This window comes from Polistes fuscatus, unplaced genomic scaffold (assembly GCF_010416935.1).
Source record: "Polistes fuscatus isolate 324 unplaced genomic scaffold, CU_Pfus_HIC Scaffold17, whole genome shotgun sequence".
NCBI lineage: Eukaryota > Metazoa > Arthropoda > Insecta > Hymenoptera > Vespidae > Polistes > Polistes fuscatus.
In genome coordinates, this window is record NW_025113075.1 from 1,292,206 (window position 1) to 1,313,214 (window position 21,009).

Here is a 21,009-nt window from a genome sequence, read left to right on the forward strand (position 1 = left end):
ATTGGAAATTGTCTGTATATACATATATTATATATGATAAAAATGTTACAAGACGAGTTTATATATGCTATTTAAAACAAAACTAAAGTAATATAACTTACATGATATTTTTAAATAATTTTAATAACCGAACGATGAAACTAACACGAATTAAACGAACTTCTGTCTTATAAAAACATATCAAACGGTTCTCCATGTTGCTCGCACATACCTTTTGATTTAAAAGACTTATGAAAGACAGGTTTGATCACACATACACACACACAGAAACACATATATACATACATGCAGTAGAAATACGTTCGATAGAAACTAACACACCTTTGATATAAAGCGAACCATTGAAGAGGGTGGACGCGCTTGCGCATTTGATTAAAATCGAACAACTTTTATTCCTTCTTATCATCCTCGCACGTTCAGTTGAACCCTTACTGTCACTCAAACTCAACCCTATCGATCTGAATAGAACTGAGTAATCGTCGAATAGATTTTTTTTTTCTAAGATTATGGAAAAAAGCTTGGAAAGGGATGACAAAGGTTACGCGATACGACTTTGTAGATTCGTGTTAAAGCCAATCGGACTTTGGTCGATGATTTATGGACACGTGTCGCGTGCTGAAACAATTTTATCCGGTGTATTAGCCGTCACCTGTTTTTCGACAGTTTGTTTTGTCCTTTTACCAGCCGGTCTTTATACACTTTTATACGAACATAATATAAATGCTAAATTAAAACTTTTCGGACCGGTCGGTTTTTGTTTAACGTCGACTATCAAATATTGTTATCTTGGATTAAAGGGACAAGCTATTGGACGTTGCATCGAACACGTTGAAAATGATTGGAAGATGGTGCGCGATCCGAATCATCGAACGATTATGATCGAATATGCTACGCTCGGTAGAAATCTTACTGTTCTTTGCGCATTATTTCTTTTCAGTGGTGGAATGTCTTATCATACTGTTATGACTTTATCATCGAGTACCAAAATTAATGAAACTTTTACGATAAGACCACTCACTTATCCCGGATACGACAGGTACTTTGACGTACAAGCTAGCCCAACTTATGAAATTATCTTCTTTCTACACTGCGTTTGTGCAATGGTCATGTACAGCATCACTACAGCTGCTTGTTGTTTGGCTGCTACTTTTGTTACTCATGCTTGTGGACAAATACAGATCGTTATGACGAGGCTGAGTGATCTTGTCGAAGGTAAGGAAAGCAGTGATATCGAATTAAATGATCGACTGGTTATCATCGTTCGGGATCACGTCAAAACTTTAAGGTAAATCGTTTTGCTAATTATTTTCTATTTGAAATTTAATCGATTTGCATCGACAAATGAAATCAAATTCACGCGCCATCACTCAGACTTGTCGCGAAAACATTTTCAATAATCTTTTTATACGTTATTCTCGCAGCGAAAGGGTTAAGAAAAAATATTTGCAATGATGCAAATGAATTCATCCCACTTACTTGTTTACTTTCCGATAATTTTCCATCTCCTCCTCCTCCTCCTCCTACCCCTCTTAGTTTTTCTTCTCGTGCGATGATGAATTGTTCCGTTGCATCCGATAAACGCTGCACAATTTTTTTCAGGTTTTCCGTCCAAGTTGAAAAAGTTCTTCGGGAAGTATGCTTGCTGGAATTAGTAGCATCAACATTGATCATATGCTTGCTCGAATATTATTGTATGATGGTAAAAATTATGGATAATGTATCGATATCAAAAATATATTGAAAAAGTTTATACTTTTAGGAATGGGAAAATAACGATCCTATAGCAACACTGACCTACTTCATACTCTTAATTTCTTTTACTTTTAATATATTTATATTTTGTTATATCGGGGAATTGCTCGTCGATCAGGTTGGTTTTTATTTTTTAACTCCTTGACATTCGTAACATTTTTAAAATATTATTTCATTTGTCTCAACTGAACAATTGTCCAAACTTAATATACAGAACAGAATATTGGAATATTTTCATTGCTAAATATTATTTAACAAACATTAATTAATTAAGTATATTTCAATAAAAATGAAGTAATTTTGAAAAGTACAAAAATAAAATATTGTTTTATGCCAAGGAGTAAACGATTAAATTGTTTCACGAGCAATAAAAATATTTAACGTATTAAAATAACAGTGTAAAAAAGTTGGAGCAGCAACGTACAACGTGGAATGGTATCGTTTGCCTAAAAACATTAGCCTTGGTCTAATCTTATTAATAGCAATTTCGAATTATCCACCAAAAATCACTGCTGGAAAATTATTTGAACTATCCCTTTTTACGTTTGGTAGTGTAAGTATTTTTAATAATTAATAATTCATTCATAATTTTTCCTTTTTAATGATTAAAATTAATCACTTTCCCTTGTACCAACAAAATGTTAATATTTTATTAATTTTTATATAATTCAGGTTCTTAAAACGTCCCTAATTTATCTAAATTTGATTCGGACTATCACGGATTAAAATATACAAAAATATCAGAAACAAGTAACTTATGAATTTATAAGAATTTATTAAATTTCTCTTACCAGTAACATCCGTTGATGTTTGCAAGTCGAAGTACTTAGTAAAACTAATTGCGAGGACTGACGAATGATTTTTTGTTTAGATCTCCAACCGAATTCTATGTTTTCATCTAGAAAAACACAACAGATCGAAATGATTATATGGTATATTTAAAATATAAACAAATATACATTCGTTTAAATAATCCTACTACATTTCCTAGACCTATTCTATCCATTCATTGAATCTCCATAAGCTCCGCCTATATGCGCGTATGGTTGCGCATGTGTAACCTATAACACAACTACTTTACTCCGACAATATGGTGATCCTAATAATACCTAATCTCAATCGTAAAGATATCGCTTATAATTATATCTAAAATAAATAAAAAAAGAAAATTATATACATAATTATATTCGAATTAAAGGAAATTTAATAAAGAAATGATTTATTTAATCTAATATGCTATTTTGTAAATATTTAATCTAACGTAAATAATCTAAATTGTTAACATTCAAATTCTATTTAATTCATAAAATATATTAAGCATATAAATATGATTAGATTTTATAAAAATATATCGTCAGTAAATGCTTATTATTAAAAATAATAATAATTATAATTATTATCCTAAGAGAATTTAATATGTAAAATATAATTTATTAATATAATCGGAGTTTTATATTAACTAAAAATTAAAAAAATTACGGCTAGATACCTAACGAAATATTTATTATTAATATAATTCATATTTACACTTACTAGAATTATTATAATCACACGCCTCACACACACATAACTAATCCATAAGATGTATTAGCGATCTGACGCGTGATTAGAAATCACTCAATCTAAAAGAAAAAGCAATCATACTTAAAATTATATAGCAAGCATAAGCAGACGCAAGCGCAGTAAAAGAGAATAAAAATAATCGATCGTTCGTCGTCGACCAGTAAGAGTTTAAAATCAATTTGAAATTAGTCTGACGCTAAACTTTCAACCAGGAGGATGAAGAATCCTTCAGAAACATTTTCTAAACGCATAACGTCGTTAAAACATCGCGATAAAGATATCGAATATGCGATAAAGTATGGTCGTTTCATACTCAGATCAATCGGCATTTGGCCTGATAGGGAAAATAAAATTTACAAATATCTTTCGAATGTTGGTATAGTTACGGGTAATCTTGTATTAAGTTTCGCGATAATACCTTGCGGTTTGCACATCATTTACGAGGAAAAGGATACTAATTCGAAATTAAAACTATTCGGTCTTCTAATATTTTGCATGTGTGTGATGATCAAATATTTTGCTCTATCAATGCGCCGATCTGATATCGTTCGATGTTTCGAATGTTTAAGAACTGATTGGTATCAGGTCAGTGAACTAATTATTTCTATATTTATTAATATAATATTTTTTGAAGTATCTGAATACCATAGTAAATTATCTGAATTATATAAATGCAATTACAATTACCTATCTTATCTACCAAAAATATTTTCATTTATAAAAAAGAAGTAAAATTAAAATTAATGAATATTAATTAGGGATAACAATTGAATCATTTTACAAGTTAGGAAATTCGACGACGTTGCGATAGGTAAATCATCAAATACATCGTGAATTAATGTTAAAATATGCAAAGATTGGAAGAAATCTTACGATGATGTGCGCCGTTTTCATGTACTCAGGAGGTGTTATTTATCATACGATATTACCATTTGTTAGTACACGTATGATAGATCTATCGAATCATACGTTTAAACCATTGGTTTATCCAAGCTACAGTGTACTTTACGACGTACAGAAAAGTCCTACTTACGAATTTGTTTATTTCGCTCATTTTATGTGCGGATACATAATTTATTCGATAACAACCGGTGCTTGCAGTTTAGCAGCCATGTTTGCAATGCACATTTGCGGACAAATAGAAATTTTAACAACATTGATAGACGATTTTGTTGATGGGAAAAAATATAATTTTTCTAAGAATTCTACTGGTCAACGATTATCTATCATTGTCGAACGACACCTACGTATATTACGGTATTCATTTATAAATCATTTTGTTCATTTCAATTAAAAAAGAAAATTAAATGAAATATATGCAAACTGCAGATTTGTTGCTAGTTTGGAAGAACTTCTGCAAGAAGTTTTTCTGATCGAATTCGCCGGTTCTACTTTTATAATATGCTTATTGGAATACTACTGCATCATGGTAAGTAAATACATGTAAAATTATGATTTGATAATTTTGAAAATAATTCCCTTAATTTATTATATTTTTAAGAACAAAATTCGCGATGATGCAAATGACGTTCTTCGTTTTTTAAATGTTGTTAACTCGTTCCTGATGATTCTCTTCCTCTTCTTCTTTATTTTGATGCAATGAAAATGTTCAATTACATTCTAAAATGTTCCCAAATTTTGTCCAGATCTTCTGTTTAAATTCTATTCACATTTACAATTAATAAATATATTCTTTATTAAATAGAATCTTAAATTTATACGTACATCATAAAATATAAGACACAAATATTCTTTCAAAATGTTTTATTTCAATTTATTTCTCATCATTTTTATGCAGGATTGGCAAGAAAATAATAAGGTTAGTCTGTGCACGTATTTCATACTTCTGATTTCCACAAGTTTCAATATTTTTATGTTGTGCTATATCGGAGAATCTCTAACGAATAAGGTAAATTAATAATCATTGTAATAAAATATTTTATAAATTAATATTTGTATTTTATATTTAATGAAAGACGAGTAAAGTTGGTGAACGATGTTGTACAATTGAATGGTATCGTTTATCTCCGAAAATAACATCAGGATTAATTTTAATTATTGCTATATCTAATAATCCAGTTAGGATAACTGCCGGCAAAATGGCTGATTTATCTTTACTTACTTTCAGCAATGTAAGCATCTAAAAATTAATAATAAAATTAACAAATGTTTAATTAAACTCTTTTTACCAACTATAATCATCTTTTCAGATACTAAAAACGTCGATAGCATACCTAAATTTATTACGAAAGCTGATAATATAAATATGAGTTAATAATTACAGTAATTGTTAATTAAATAAAACTTTTAGTTAAGTATGATCATGCTTATAGATACTATGAATACTATAAAATTAGTACATAGTATATGTATACTAAAAATTAAGAAATAAATTAATATATGAACCATTTATATATAAAGTATATACGTATATATATACATATATATATATATACACACACATGAATTATTCATAATATGAAATTAATAATTGAATTTTATAAACAAATTATGAAATATAGTATTCTTTATGCAAATTAATTTATAATAATTAAATAATTATTAAAATATAATTGAATATATATTAATTTTACAATTATTAAATTTCTTAAATTTTTGGTTAACTTAACATAATTATAAATATGATACTAATTTTGTTTCTTACAACTATTTCGAAATTTTTAAACAAATAATAAAACAAAATCGTCAAAATTTATATAAAAAGACAATTGTAAAATACTCACAATAATAAACACTAGAAACACTAATTAAACAATATAAATAATTAATTTTTCTTGTTTAACACCAAATGTACGAACTACATTCTGTTGAATTTACTTCAAGTTTCGATAATTAATTGTAAAAAACTGAATTGAATTTTTTAACCAATCAATGCTCATATTCGAATAAAAACTATTCGCTGATTGGTGGTCGACAAATTTCGAGATATTCGATTCAATTATCGAAGAGCTCATGTGACATCTGCCAGAAAATATCGACATTACGAAATATTATAATTCGAACAGAATAAAATGATCATATGAATCATGGAAAAAAAAAACAAAAAGAAAATGTAGGAAATGTATAATATAAACGTCTTGTATGTAAAATCCATGCGTCAATTTTTTCTAAATCATTATGACAAAACGTACTAATACAGAATATGCATTTCTCTCTATGTTACACGCTTGTTCTCTGTTTGTACTATGAAACATTATTACGCATTATTTAGGAATGCGAATGATTTGTTTAATGAAGCAACCAAACAATCAAAGTCGAGATTATTATCCTAATCTCATTTTATATTCTACACTAACGTATGGGTCATTTGCTATCACTTCTTTCATGTTGTTCCTTGACACCATTTCTCAAACATTTGTTTATTTTTATCCTAAACATGTAAGTATTTTTTTATTAACTATCTTTCTTTATAATTAAATTATATTTATGAAACCTAATTAATTTTATTCTTTTCTCATTGTTATAGGTGATTTAAATTTCATTAATATCATATTTAAAGTTCTTTGTAAAAAATAACAAATGTAAAATGTCTGAAAAGCAAACAGTCGGTGGTATACCGGTTGAATGTTTGACCGGAGAATCCGCTGCTATATGGTCTGGTTGGCGTATGCTGGGTGACCGAGAAGTTGTAAGAGAAGCTTCCGCTAAAGGGACTTATATTAATTTAGCTTACAAATATTTGGCATATAGAAAAAATTGTACCATCGACAAAGCTAAAATTTATTTTAATGAAGAGGTCGAACTTTGGATTAGAGAATTAATAAACAAATGTCAAGTACACCGTGCTTCTCATATTTTAAAAAATATAGTACGTTCGATTACTGTAATGTAACATGTTCATAAATATGCGACACCGATAACAAACATAATAATAATCTTTATTTATTCAACAATTTAATGTTCATTAATGATTTTAGGGAAAAGATCCTACGGAGCATATATTTAAAGTTTGTATTAAAACTAAGGAACCTTTCTTGAGAGAGTATTTATGTGATTACATGATTAATGTTAACGGTTTCAATGAGACGCAGAAAGAAGCGTGGGATATTATACAAAGTATTTTACAGTATGAAAAAAAAAGCATGTAAGTATCTCAAACTATTGAATTAAACATATTACATTCATACTCATTTAAATATTATATTAATTTTTCACAGGCTTGAAAATTTATTTAGTAACATAATATGCATAGAAGACATAATAAATTTACCTGAAAATATTAAGCAAGCATTGTGTACAGAATTGTATATTCAATTATTTGAACCAAAGTTAATAAGAAATACGACGAGTAGTGTCGTCTGGAACTGCTTGTTGCTATATAATAAAATTGATACTATTAAATATTGGATCGATAAAAGATACAATACTAATGCAATAATTAAAGAAACATATGAAATCAATGAAAATTTTAAAGAATTAGTCGATAATTTGATTATTACTCCTGAAATGATAGAACAGATTGATCTATCAGATGCTAATAATCTTATAAAAGAATTAACAAAGAATCATTTGTGCAAATATGGAATATTTACTAAAACTGAACAAGATAATCTAAAATTAACGCTGGCAAGGATATTCAGTAGTCAATTAACATTAAAAGATTTTCAAGAGATATTATCTTATGAAAGTTGCAATATTAATAAAAATGAATTTTTGGAAAATATTAATATAAATTATTATCTCACACAACAGAATCATTCCATAGAGACTATGTCGGAAGGAAAGAATTTATATAATACTCTAAATAAAATGCATGATCCACAATGTAATGTTTTAGATACAGTGACCAATGCAATACTTCAAAATATTCATTATATCTCTGATAATTTTACTGGTTTTTTAAAAGACAATTATTTAATAACTTTTGCATTAGTTTTTTTACAATATTGCAAGATCGATAATGCATTCTGTTCTGTAAATGAAAATGTAGAACCTAACAATGACGATTTCAAAAATATGTTTAACAATGAGCATGGGCTACAAATAGGTGCTAATATCGTGCCATATGAAATTCTTTGCAATACGCTAAAACATATACCAATAATACGACGCATTATGCTAAATGAATCAAAGAAAAATGATATTACAGTGTATGAACTGTTAGACGGTTGCCAAAAGTTTACTGCTAAGCAATTTTTTAAATGGAGATACAATAATGAACCAATGCCACATTTTTCAAATGAAAGTTTAGTTAAAAGATATGGATACCAGGAAACATTAACGTATGCTTATTATTTGAAAGAAGAAAGACCTAACATGGCTTTCTATACACTTAAAAATATGCAAGGAAAACCTTTTAAAAATATTTCTTCTAGAATGTGAGTTATTTTTTTTTTAATATTTGAATATTATATTTAAAAATTTGTATTTAATCTAAAAGTGTCTTTTAATTGTTTCAGGAAGTGTAAAGCTGCTTTTTATGCCCATTGTTTAGCTTTAAAAAATTTACATAAATCCGAACTAGTCTGTAGTTGCATTTCCTTTCTCGAAATGGTAGGAATCAATTCAGAAATTTTAAGATTACATATCACTGCAGCTGATTACGTCCAGAAACATCTTAATATATCTATTGGTAATATTACTTTTTTCTATGTAATACAATTATATGAATAGTTTTATAATCTAAAGTATTTTTAATGTTGCAGGACCTTTACTAGAATCTATTATGTTCAAAAATCAAGTTAACTTGCAAACTGTAATATTATACTTAGAAAAAAGTTTTCAATCCTATCTAAATGACAGTACAATCAGCGAAAATACCCTCTTCTTCGACGCACTAAGAATCTGGGAATTTATAATACAATTTGCACGGACTCACGATTCTTCTTTACCAGATACTCTTTTAAAGTATTTAGCCCAGAAAGATTTATGGTTTGAGTTTGTTTTAGTCGGACATATTTTTAATTATCCTACGTCACAAGTATGTATTTTAAATTCCTTTAAACTAAACTTGATCAACAAAGAATTTACTATAAAAAATTGTTCTCTTAATTTTATTTACAGATTTTAACGCTTGCAAAAGAATTTCAAAATATTAATATACGTGAACATTTGTTAACTTGTTTTAATACAGAATCTACAAGTATTCTGTCACATCCCAAATATGAGACAAAATTAAAATTCAGGGATGTAAGACAATTTTTATATTGCAAGATCGGATTAAAGCAAACTGTAAAAATTTAATAATATTTAAAAATACGTATACTATATAATCATAAAACAATATTGTAATAAATATATAATCAATATTTTTTGTAGGAATCAACATCTTCCAGTGCATCATCTTCGTTGACGGAAAGCAGCAGCAGCGACACGTACTCAACGGCTTCAGAAAAAATTTCTCTCGCTGAAAATATATATTCTTCCGACGATGATCTGTGGATGACATTTTTAAAGTGTCATCACAGTCAGGATCCACCCGGTGCATTACTACATGTATCTCGTATAACTTTAAGACCTATATTAATTATTTTGGCAACTTGTTATGAGGTATAGTAAACAAAATTTCAATATCTTGCTTTATTAAACAAATTTACTAAAAAAATTTATTTCAGCCATCGTTAACTACTTCCTATTGTTATTCCTGGATGGTAATATCTACGGCGAATAAAAGTATTCTATCTGATTATGCAGAATGCTTAGATCAAATAATGTGGCCAGCTAACAAAGTATTAGAATTGATACCAAGATTAGTATCTTCTGGATATGTTTGTACATTAAGCAGAGCGTTCCAAATTTTCATGCCTGTAAGCTAACAAATTTGTAATATATAATAATTATTTTTTAATATTATAATTAAAATATCATCGAATATTTTAGGACAACATATTAAATCCATTTTTCGAGTTTCTTGTACGATGTATAAATTATGGCGAATTTATAGAGTGCCAACAATACTTGAAAGACTTCAAAACACAATCCTCAATGCTTATATGCAGTGTACGTTAATATCTTATATTTTTAATGAAATTAAAAGTACGTGAATGATTAATAATATTTGATATTTTTAGAAAATTGTTAATTGGGAATCTGTCGATAACACGTATTTAAAAAATTTTTATTGGATTGCAATATTAGTTATAAAATGTATCGTAGTAGCTCTTGCTTATAATTTTCGAAGTACACAGTTACAGATACATTTTTTGAATGCTCTAGTAAAATGCAATTTTCATTGTGGATTACCAGGTACTAAAAAATAATTATTTTCATGATACCAAATAAAATAAGATTGCTGATTTAAAATAATATTTGTTTTTCAGTCGACACACCTGATTTTCAAAACCTTTTAAACATTACGAAGGTTTTGTTGAAAACTGAGATTACGTTGAATTTTGCAGCCTTCACTGTTACGGATAACGTATACAATTACAATCAAGAAATAACAAGATGTATTAATTGTTTAGTAGAACGTAAAGATTACATTAATGCATTACAAATATGCAGTATAGCTGCATTAGATACATCAGAAATTATACTAGCTCAGGTATATCTATCTAACAAATTTATTTTAATTTTAACTTATTATAAAAATTATATAAAACAATTGTTTCTAGTATCGCAATGAATTTGAACATTACTCGAGTACTAAAAGTAAACTAAAAAAATCATTTTGGAAACGATGTACGGACGATTTTAAAAAATACAACGTGCCATCCGAAAAAGCAGCAGAATTTTTAGTCGAGCATGCCGAAAAAGTTCTCTCCCATAAAGAAAGGTATTTGCGATTAAAATTATTTCTAAAATTTAATATATAAACTATTCTATTAATATTTAATTTTGACACAGATACGAAATATTGAAGTTTGCTTTTGAAACATTAAAAGATAGTCAAATAGAACAACAAACGATTGACACCTTAGAAATGGCTATGTGGAAATCATGTATTTTAATTGGTCCTAATAATGTATTATTAGAATACGAGGATGAAATTTTAAAAAAATTAAAAACTGAATTACTCTCGGGATTAAATAAATTACAAGTTACGTGCACTTTAGCCGATGCTAATGAAGAAAGTGCTGCTGAATATTTAATTAATAAATTAATCGATGCTGGAAAACTTGATGTCGCTCTGAGAATTAGTACGATATTTAATTATAAACACAGAGTAAGTATTATTATTACTTATTACTTATTACTTATAATTATAAAAGAATAATCATAAGTAATTTTTACAGGATTTGCAAGTATTACTGCTATGTTTAAGTTTGGCAGAGGGAGAATTATTGTATACAGAATTAACATTGCAACAAAAAGATTTTTTGATCGAAGGTGACAAAAGTGTACCACAAAAATACAGTATTTTCAAAAACCGTGGTCTTCAAAGGCTGTCATCATCGTCTTCGTCAAGTAATTATACTATTTTTTATTCAAATATGATTTAATTTCTATGCATACAATAATTCAAATAAATTGATGTAAATGTATTTCCGATTTCCTTTTTCAGTAAATACGATTGGAACGGAATCCGGTAAAACAGTAGATGTAAAAAGTACACCCATTCGACAAAATCAAATCGAATGTATGTCGATGCTAGAAAAATTAATGAAAACACTTCGTAATGGTGTTGATACAGGTTCTAGAATATTTCTATGTTATAAGCTTGCAATAAGATTAGGAAAATCGTATCAATCTTTAATAAAATTAGACGAACCTGTTCAACTGTTACAAGAGGTAACGGATAGCAATATTGATAATAAATTTGAGACTGCTAATGATATTATAATAGCATACAAAATAAAAAGTAATGAAATTGCATCGTTTTTAACGAAAAATATAGTAGATAGCATTACCAAAGCAATTGAAGGTAGGTAAATGAAGAAAATATTTTATCTCTGACTTATTTTTTACATTACATCGATAACGAGAAGAAAATATTCAAAAAAAAAAAAAAAGTAAATTAATTCTTTTAGATAAACAAGACGACTCGATAATAATGTGGGGATGTCCTTTAGATGCAAGCTTTCATTTAATAATGGAATTGTGCAGTGATATTTCCATCTTAGGATTAAATCTTCTAGAAACGGCGCACAAGTTAATGGGATATTCTCAAGGAGAAAAGAGAAATGGTAATTCATACAGTAACGTTGTTTATTTTCTGATCAATAATTCATTTCTAATCGTATATTATTCTTTTATTTTAAATTAATTTAATTCTGATTGATTTTTCAGTTTCAACTTTAAAGACAATAGTAGAATTATTGATCAGATCTCATGATTGTTTCACCGCCTGTTGTAATATGGAAGGAATAGCATCTATATTAAGAAAATGTCAAAACATTGCTAACACTTTACAAATTCGCAAAAATTGGACGTTATTGGTAAGTATTTTAATTTTTTTTGCTGGAACACCACTTTAAAAAATTATAAAATCTAAATACTATTTTTATATATATCTTTCTGCAGGTTCGTCTTGTGACTGGTGTTGGTCGTTTCACGGAAATGAATTATATTTTTCAAATATTAAAAGAAAACGATCAATTTGAGTTCTTACTTGGTAAAAGTTTACACAAGGTATTCTACATACTTCGCATACTTTTTCTATTTCTTTTTTTACTGTTTGTTATAATATTTTTAATTGAATAGGTGCCAGGTTTAAAAACAGCGTTACTAGAATTTTTGAAACGTAACTGTCCCGAAAACAAAGAACTCTTTACATTAGTAGCATTACATTTTCGTCTTTATTACGAAATAGCTTTAATGTGGGAAAATGAAGCGAAGGAAGCAACTAAGGAACTTATGTCCGATTTGATGAAAGAACAAGGGAAAGCAGCGAGTTCTTCTCGAGTCGAATTAAAATTAATTAAAACCGAAAGTCTTCTACAAAAATTGCAAATAGTAGTTATGAATTTTACTCACGCAGCCCAATATTATTTACAAGTAATACATTATAATATTTCTTATCATTTTAAACCGTATGATACTTTTTTAAACTAAATTTTTCTATTGTAGGACAATAAATTACATCTAGCGAATAAATGTTGTCAACAAGCGCAACTGGTTGCCTTGCAAATCGCATTACTCAATGCGACATCTAATCAACCTACTATATGCATCTTAAATTTAAAAACTGATCAAATAGATAAAATCCTCAGCGAGACATTAAATTTTCAACAAGCTTTGATAGTTGCCAGGGCTTATAATCATCACCCAGATTGGGCAAATATTATTTATAGTCATTTTATTCTTAATGGAGAGATAAAGTACCTGAAAGATTTCATTACGGTAATCAAACTCTCTTCTAATATAACTGAAGACTGTGCACGTAGGTAAGTTCATAATTTTCATTCCCACGATGAACGCATTGTCGTTTTCTTCTTGCTGCAATGAACATATTTTAATTAATTTAATTATTCTAATTTTATATATAGATATAGATCTGAAAAAAATCTGACCAATTCGATGAAAAATAATATGAAAACATTAATATCCGAATTGGTGGATGTCGAATGTAAATATATGTTAGCGAGTCAATTAGGATTTAAGGAAATCGTTGAAGTTATGCTAAATAGTCCTGCAACAGCTGCTTATCTCAAAGATACAGTATGGAAAAAGGGTTACAAGTCGTCGTGATTGACGGTGCTACATTCCATTTACAATGTATTTAATGAACTTTTTATTTTATTTTTATATGTTACCATTGTATTGTATGTAAGATAAAAAATAGGTAACACAGACAAGTTATTAGAAATGCAAGCCTTATACCATAAGAACTATATATTTTACTACATTGATCCTAATGTAATATTGAAATCAATAAATTATATTTTTATATAAAATTATAATTACCTTTTTAGGATATCTTCAAGATTCTATCGAGGTTATGACGCCTACTGTATGGGTCGGTATGTCGTTTATCCAGAGCTTCTACATTGACGCATAGATGTCGCTAGTTACGAAAAAGTTAATTATATGTACTTTAGATGTAATCGATATTTTCGATCAATCGTTATCGAACTATTGAATATTGGTACGAAATTTCAATTTATTACAAATCTTGCATGATTCGATTACAAACATTTTATGCACAAGCATAATTCAAAAAAACGTTTCTACGTTGTTAGGGAATTAAACTCGAGCGTGCAGAGTTTAGATGCGTATATTAAACATAATGAAAAATCATCTAACGAACAATTAATTGAAAATAAAAATGTATCAAAACGTCGGATCAGATTATTAAAATATATCGATCGTTTAATCGAAGCCATCGAGAGGGAAGAATTTAAAAAAAAGGAAGGTAAGAATACTTTTATAGATATTTTTCTTTTTTACATTTTTCCTTTACGAATACGAAATATCAAATGGAAATAAAAATTCGATGTATTTGTTTTCCGCCTCAGCGTTTGAATATTTAAAAGCATCAAACGAAACCATGAAAAAAACTATCTCTAAATTACAAGATTCTACAAATCGAGAAAACGCACACGTGGAATTTCAAAGACTGGATAATCTGAATACCGAAAGACTTTTAAAGATTGATCCTAAAGTATTTTAATTTATTTCGAAATTACTATCGTCTTAACATAAACCTCATTAAATGTGAGTATCTGTTTAAACGATTCGATGAATTTAATTGAAATTTATATATAATATAAAAAACAAAATTACATTCCTACGAGGATTAGAAATTAATTACGCGAATTAAATATTTTTATAATCTGTATTGGTTTTTTAATTTCTCTTCTGCAGATATTTTTTTTCCCGCATCATAACTGTAATCAATATCTACATTTGGATATACGTAAATAAATGTAGTAAAGCTTGGAAAATATGATAGGAATACGTAGAAACTAAAATACGGAAAAGAAATATATTCCCTCCAATGCATTTAAATAAATACGGTAAAGTTTGAAACGTACAAAAAAAAATATATAGAAACTAATATACAGGACTAAAAAAAAATAAAAAATCAAACCAATATCATGAATTTTATCATCCTCTACATTTGGATACATTTAGAAAAAATATAGTAAAATTTGGAACGCTATAAAAATACACGTATAAGTATACACACCTATACGTGCACGTAAGTTTCGTATATTTAGGGAAAAATAGAAGAAAAAAAATGGGGGGGGAGATATCACTGGTTATATTTTCTACCCGCTTACCGCATTACGCCTTCCTTACCGCTTTTCAGAAAACCAACCCCTATTCGATAATTTCCCTACTTATGGGATTAATCTTTATACGATGCAGTGAGATGGGTTTTCGATAGATCGATACGCCAGCTGACACACAGGCACGCGTTTCTAAGCCGCTTATAACGATACCTACGACGGACACAGATTTTTGCTCTTTTTTGGAAAATCCTCTTGTCTGTTTAATCCGACAGGCACAGAGAAATTGTTAATAATTTCGCAGGAATAGGGTGATAATTGATTTCAAAAGTACGCCACCCAAGAACCTAACATGTATAAGCTTTCTCGATAAAATGAAATAAGAATTTCAAATATGATTTTTTCTTTTTTCTTTTTTTTTTCACTCATCAAAATGTTATCTATACTTTGTACAAGCTTTCACGATAGAATTCAATCCCACGATAAAAAAAAAATTTCGACTCTTTGAGATATAAAATTATTTTTTTCTTATTATTAATATTAGATGAAAAATATAAATTAGAAAAGAAATTCAAGTAATATGATAACATTTCAAACTCACTTAAGTTTTAACTTTAAAATAAGATGTAGAAATTTGAGATGTGATAGATGCGATACATCAAAGTTTCGTATACTCTTAGTGACAGATATTTCATATTCTGATCGAGTATTCCATTACTGATAGAAAATAGCGACTATCTACATATATATTTATATCTATAGATACATTTATATAGGAAATGAAAGGAAAAAACGAATAAGTTAAGGTAATGTACACCGGGTGAGTTATTTCAAACAGGCCACCCGAATAATTCGATTGCTATTGGTGATAGAAAAATATAAATCCAAATTTACATGATTTGAAGATTTTTCATTTTACATAAAAAAATGAAATACGTCGCAATATAACACTTTTATTCATCATTAACACCAATCAAATTACATTTGACTGGTTCGTATTAAATGCTTCACCCGGTATAATTTCGATGCGTGAAAACGTTAGTGTACGCGTGTACAAACATAATTTATTTTAGATCGGAAGTATGAAAAGTATAATCGTGGAATAAAGGTACGAAATGAAAGTATCCTATGGTCTTACAAATATCCTTATTATATAATTCTGAATTATGTTCGTAGATATTAGCAGAGGAAGAGAGAGAGAGAGAGAGATTACTACTAGCTTACAAATGAGACTCATATATCCAAGGATTATAGCCCGGTTCATATACAATCGAAAGAAAAACTACGAGGCCTGAGTAAACAGGGTATATCAACATACCTTATGACGATGATCGTCCGTTAGCAACTAAAACCTTCGCTAAAAAAGACTAATCGTAATAATACATTTTTCCTAACCATATGAGCGTGTATACGAGCGTGTATATGAGTCGTTTAGAAACCAATACGGTTTGTAAATTTAAATTGACAAAAATATTAGCGCGTTTTAAACAACAATATCTCAATATATATTTAATTAGATTTTTAATTGTAATAAGTATAAAAATAAACGATAACTATAATGATCGATAGAAGAAAATAAATTATAGGAAAAAACACAACAGCATCCCGTTTCGTCGTCCCTGAGCTACTTGTATTCAAGTATAACAAGATAATCGAGGGTGTAACGCGATAATGTGTTTATTCTCGTGGATCGAATAACTGCATTATCTCTTATCTCATAGTCAGGCCATTTAACTCGCAAACAAATGAATGCGTAAACAGCAAAGAAATCTGCTTTAAAATTTAAAAAAAAAAAAGGAAAAAAAATAAAACGAAATTTGTTTCGATCGATGAATGCATTTTTAATTGAGTTCGTTTATATTAATTAATATAATCTGCAAATACTCTCTCTCTCTCTCTCTTGTGCATTTGAAAGTTGATGAGAATCACGGAATAATTGAATAAAAAGAAAAAAGAATATTATTTAATTTAGTGAAAAATAATCGTCGATCACGTTGTTTTACTATTGCATAAAAATTAGGAAGAAAGTTTGATTGGGAGTATAATTAAGTAAATATAAAATGTAGAAATATAGGGTCGGTGTACAGATACGATAAACAACAAACAAATAACGGACATTTCATCCCCCGTTGGACGTGGATAAAGTGAAAGATGATGGGGAAAAATATAAGAGAGAATATAGGGACGGTGTGTGGTGTGGCAGGGGTAGGTTTGGGGGGGGGGTAAAGGTGAACACGTCCTATGGGGTTTCGAGGCATGACAATTTATCGCGAAGTAAGCATCGCGTAACTAACACACCATGACTAAAGACGAGGTTCGCGTGATACTCGACTCCACTCGAGCACAATATCGACGATGCTCTTCACCGTAGAATGGTCCATGTTCCACTGTCATTCGAGTTTGCGTTTAATAAAAGGGGGCTTGAATATTGTCAAAGTTACGTGCGAAACGATTCGAGACGCGTTAAAAGCCATCCGACACTTTCTAACGTAGAATAAGTTAAATTGCTTTAAGCATCATAAAATGGTGTTCTATGTATGTTAAACGAAAATCAGAATAATCGGACGTTTATCTACATTTTTTCGTTCAAATATTTCTTATTTCTCATATCAGAAGGTTTCTTTAAAGTTTTTCGATTTCGTATCACGCGAATATACGTACGTACAGAATAAAATATTTGGATTTGAAAATATTCGAGACAATCTCTAATCGAATGAATATTTTTCTCTTTTCTTTTTCTCTTCCATTTCTATTCGATTAAAAGTTAAACTATATCGTACGACTTACTTCGAAATCGATTTATCCTAATTTCCGTTTCACGTTTCGTATAAATTACACGACGAGGAGGAAAGATAATTGATCTCGTCAACTGTATATCCGTTTATTCGTAATATTTTTTTTACTTTTCTTTTTTTGTTTTTTCTTATAATAAATAAATTAATAAGAAAATATATTTCTTATCGTAATTAAAACATATAAGAGAAAGTTTCTACCGATCGTCTGAAAGTTTATCCAACAATAAGACGTCACTTTTTCATATATTACGAGAGAGGAAAAGGGAAAACGTTTTAAGCGTCAGAGTTGCCATAAATAAAAACGGATTGGCGGACCTTTTATAATGTAACCTTTCCACGCAAAAGAGATATTACATCGACGATCGGTGTATATGCGTGTTATAAGTGGTTATCACCTTGTTGCGTCATAGACAAGAAGATCTTTTACACGTTCCTAGCGTTAACTTTAATAATAAACTCTTAATAACGTTGACCAATTAAAATATAACAATTATTATTAGATATTAAATACCATTATCGATTGAGAAATAATTTTACTTATAGAATGAATTTTTTTTGTCGAATTCAAATAAATCGTTTCGTTATCGTTTAATTGTTCAACGATTCGTCCGATTGTTATTATTTTCTGGTTTATTAAAATCGTATTTTTGTATTTTTTGTATTTTTTTTTTTTTTCTATCACCCGAAAACGATTCAAACGAAATGAAATTTAGTATCGTCGGTCGTTCTTTGAACTCAGTGCAAATTGATAAAACGATTTAAACTTACTCCTCTTCTTATTGTTACCCGCTTTATTTTCGTATATATTATTTGCCCTCGGGCATTTGGAAAGAGTTAGGATATCGGTTTTTAACTTTTCAAATAGTTAGGAGAGATGGGTAAAAGAAAAAAGAAAAAAAAAAACAAAAAGAGGAAAGAAATATAATGTTGGAATTGTTTGAACTCCGTCAATAATTTTATCCAAGTTAGTTTACGGTTTTTATATCGGTATTGTATCGAATAATCTCCAATCGAATATTGTTTGAGCTTTGTATTGAATCGAATCGCGAAAATAATAATACACCTTCCAATATATATATTCCACGGGAAACTAACTAAGGGAAAATTATGTTGCACAGGTTTATAAATAGAACTGATTTATCGAATTATTGCGAATAGTAAAAAATAATTGGACTTAATACGTAAATATTGGGAAAATAATTCGTTTCTATTCCATTTTGATCTTATTCTCGTCGTCGTGATCAAATTATTTCGATGAGAAAATATGAGAAAAACAAAAAGTAATATTTTATTATCCGATAATAACAATTAAGGATGTAATAAATAAAAAGATTAGATACTCGGTATGCGCATTTGAATTGAATATCACGTTTTTGAAGAATATATATTGTTATACGAATTATCATCGATAAATCGGTTATGGTTATACGGAAAATTTCAACGTGGAATAAAATCTTTCTGGTTATTGGAATAAATGCGTGAGTTTAAGATCGATCGATCTATCGTTTGACAAAAAGTTATTCCGTTTTTTTCCTTTTTTCTGTCTATTATTCGATCAATGCGATTACAAACTATTGACTATTCAAAAGGGAATGTTCAAAGTCGTGTACCATTCGTCGCCCATCGTATTAGTTGTACCTGTTTTTTGTTAAGAACCACGAGAGAGAGAGAGAGAGAGAGGTTCTCGTAGAATTTTGGGCGGTGTTGTTGGGTTATTACCTAACTAATACTTCTACGTTTTGCCGACGGGGAGGAACACGAACAAGAAAGAAGGATAGAAAGAGAAAAAAAATCACATATATATACATGCATCTTTTTCTAGTGTCACACAAACCGACACCTGGATTTCAGTCAGTCGGAAAATTACCGTAAAATTGCCACAAAAAGCTAGATTTTATTCCTCTCGGTTGCACGCGGCTACACATTTTTCCTCCTGTTTACGAGATTTTAGCTTTTATAGACTCGCCATATCCTTGACACGACACTCCTAAACCACACCTGGATACTCAAATGAACAATCGTTTTTTTCAAATATTCTATCGAAGAAATGATAAGTCTTTTCTTTTTCTTTTTTTTTTTTTTCGTATTTTTATGCAACCAAATTGTTATCGTCGTTGAAATCTTTCGATGAAACAAACACTCGAATTTACTTGTTTGTTCTCTCGCAATGCACAAATTTTCACACACTCGCAGAGAGACAGACACGCAAAACAGTCTATACAAATATACACGCGTGTATAGATTTATAATAAAATTTCTTATGAAAAGAAAATTAACTAGAAATTTCGTTCACGTATTTCAATAATGTGATTTTCACCTAGCACAATAGTTAAACTAGACGATGCATTCTTAATTTTCTCTCTCTCTCTCTTTAGTTGGTTATTATCGTGGCACGCGTGTATTGAATTGTTCGTTGGCACGTGGTCTTTGGAGTCCAGGAAGTTTGAAGGGAAGTCTGGACGTAACAACTTGCCTTATAATTTTCTTTCATTGTCCGCCGGAGATCCGTTCCTTCTTGTTGATGTTGTTACGTTACATTGCTAAAAAGCTTTTGACAATGGCTATATAAATGTATTGGTTAGGATGCATCAACTACTCTAACGTCATTACTTAACTTTTAACTTAACCCCTAAAAATGAAAACTTTTCATTCTCAAATTTTATTCTCAAACCCTCGGATGCTTCTAACGATACGAAACATAATTTCAATCGTACAATTTTCTGTATTTTCTTTCTATCGTTTTATTATTATTATTATTATTTCTTTTTTTTTAATAGTTCATTCTAAAAAATTCGGAATTTGATATTACACTTTTCAAACAATGT

General features: G+C 29.0%; 3 protein-coding genes and 2 long non-coding RNA genes across 6 annotated transcripts; 4 read left to right on the forward strand and 1 right to left on the reverse strand.

Annotated features, from left to right (window-relative positions):
* Nucleotides 1-506: 506 nt before the first annotated feature.
* LOC122515057 (odorant receptor Or2-like) lies at nt 507-2,478 on the forward strand. The gene is made up of 5 exons (XM_043632219.1): nt 507-1,285; nt 1,600-1,699; nt 1,760-1,870; nt 2,150-2,305; nt 2,425-2,478. The coding sequence occupies exons 1-5, from the start codon at nt 507-509 to the stop codon at nt 2,476-2,478; spliced, it is 1,200 nt and encodes a 399-aa protein (XP_043488154.1).
* Nucleotides 2,479-3,519: 1,041 nt separating this feature from the next.
* LOC122515337 (odorant receptor 13a-like) lies at nt 3,520-5,586 on the forward strand. Its single transcript, XM_043632654.1, has 6 exons — nt 3,520-3,900; nt 4,127-4,572; nt 4,645-4,744; nt 5,114-5,224; nt 5,292-5,447; nt 5,526-5,586. The coding sequence occupies exons 1-6, from the start codon at nt 3,532-3,534 to the stop codon at nt 5,577-5,579; spliced, it is 1,236 nt and encodes a 411-aa protein (XP_043488589.1). The 5' UTR covers nt 3,520-3,531; the 3' UTR covers nt 5,580-5,586.
* A 665-nt stretch (nt 5,587-6,251) lies between these two features.
* LOC122515049 (spatacsin) lies at nt 6,252-14,042 on the forward strand. Its single transcript, XM_043632210.1, has 22 exons — nt 6,252-6,714; nt 6,803-7,144; nt 7,254-7,420; nt 7,494-8,654; nt 8,736-8,908; nt 8,982-9,256; nt 9,340-9,507; nt 9,595-9,825; nt 9,891-10,082; nt 10,156-10,275; nt 10,347-10,521; nt 10,596-10,819; nt 10,890-11,050; nt 11,122-11,440; nt 11,511-11,682; nt 11,780-12,139; nt 12,246-12,401; nt 12,505-12,653; nt 12,739-12,846; nt 12,919-13,212; nt 13,285-13,601; nt 13,704-14,042. Exons 2-22 carry the CDS (start codon nt 6,863-6,865, stop codon nt 13,903-13,905), a joined length of 5,406 nt encoding a protein of 1,801 aa, XP_043488145.1. The 5' UTR covers nt 6,252-6,714; nt 6,803-6,862; the 3' UTR covers nt 13,906-14,042.
* LOC122515059 lies at nt 13,497-14,222 on the reverse strand. The gene is made up of 2 exons (XR_006303203.1): nt 14,122-14,222; nt 13,497-13,653 (listed from the first exon to the last, which is right to left on the reverse strand). It is a non-coding gene; the product is annotated as an uncharacterized LOC122515059 (long non-coding RNA).
* LOC122515058 lies at nt 14,211-15,782 on the forward strand. 2 transcript variants are annotated; one of them, XR_006303202.1, is made up of 5 exons: nt 14,211-14,302; nt 14,397-14,569; nt 14,673-14,871; nt 15,022-15,358; nt 15,470-15,782. It is a non-coding gene; the product is annotated as an uncharacterized LOC122515058 (long non-coding RNA). The 2 variants fall into 2 exon arrangements; XR_006303201.1 differs by having other exon boundaries at nt 15,022-15,782.
* Nucleotides 15,783-21,009: the final 5,227 nt, after the last annotated feature.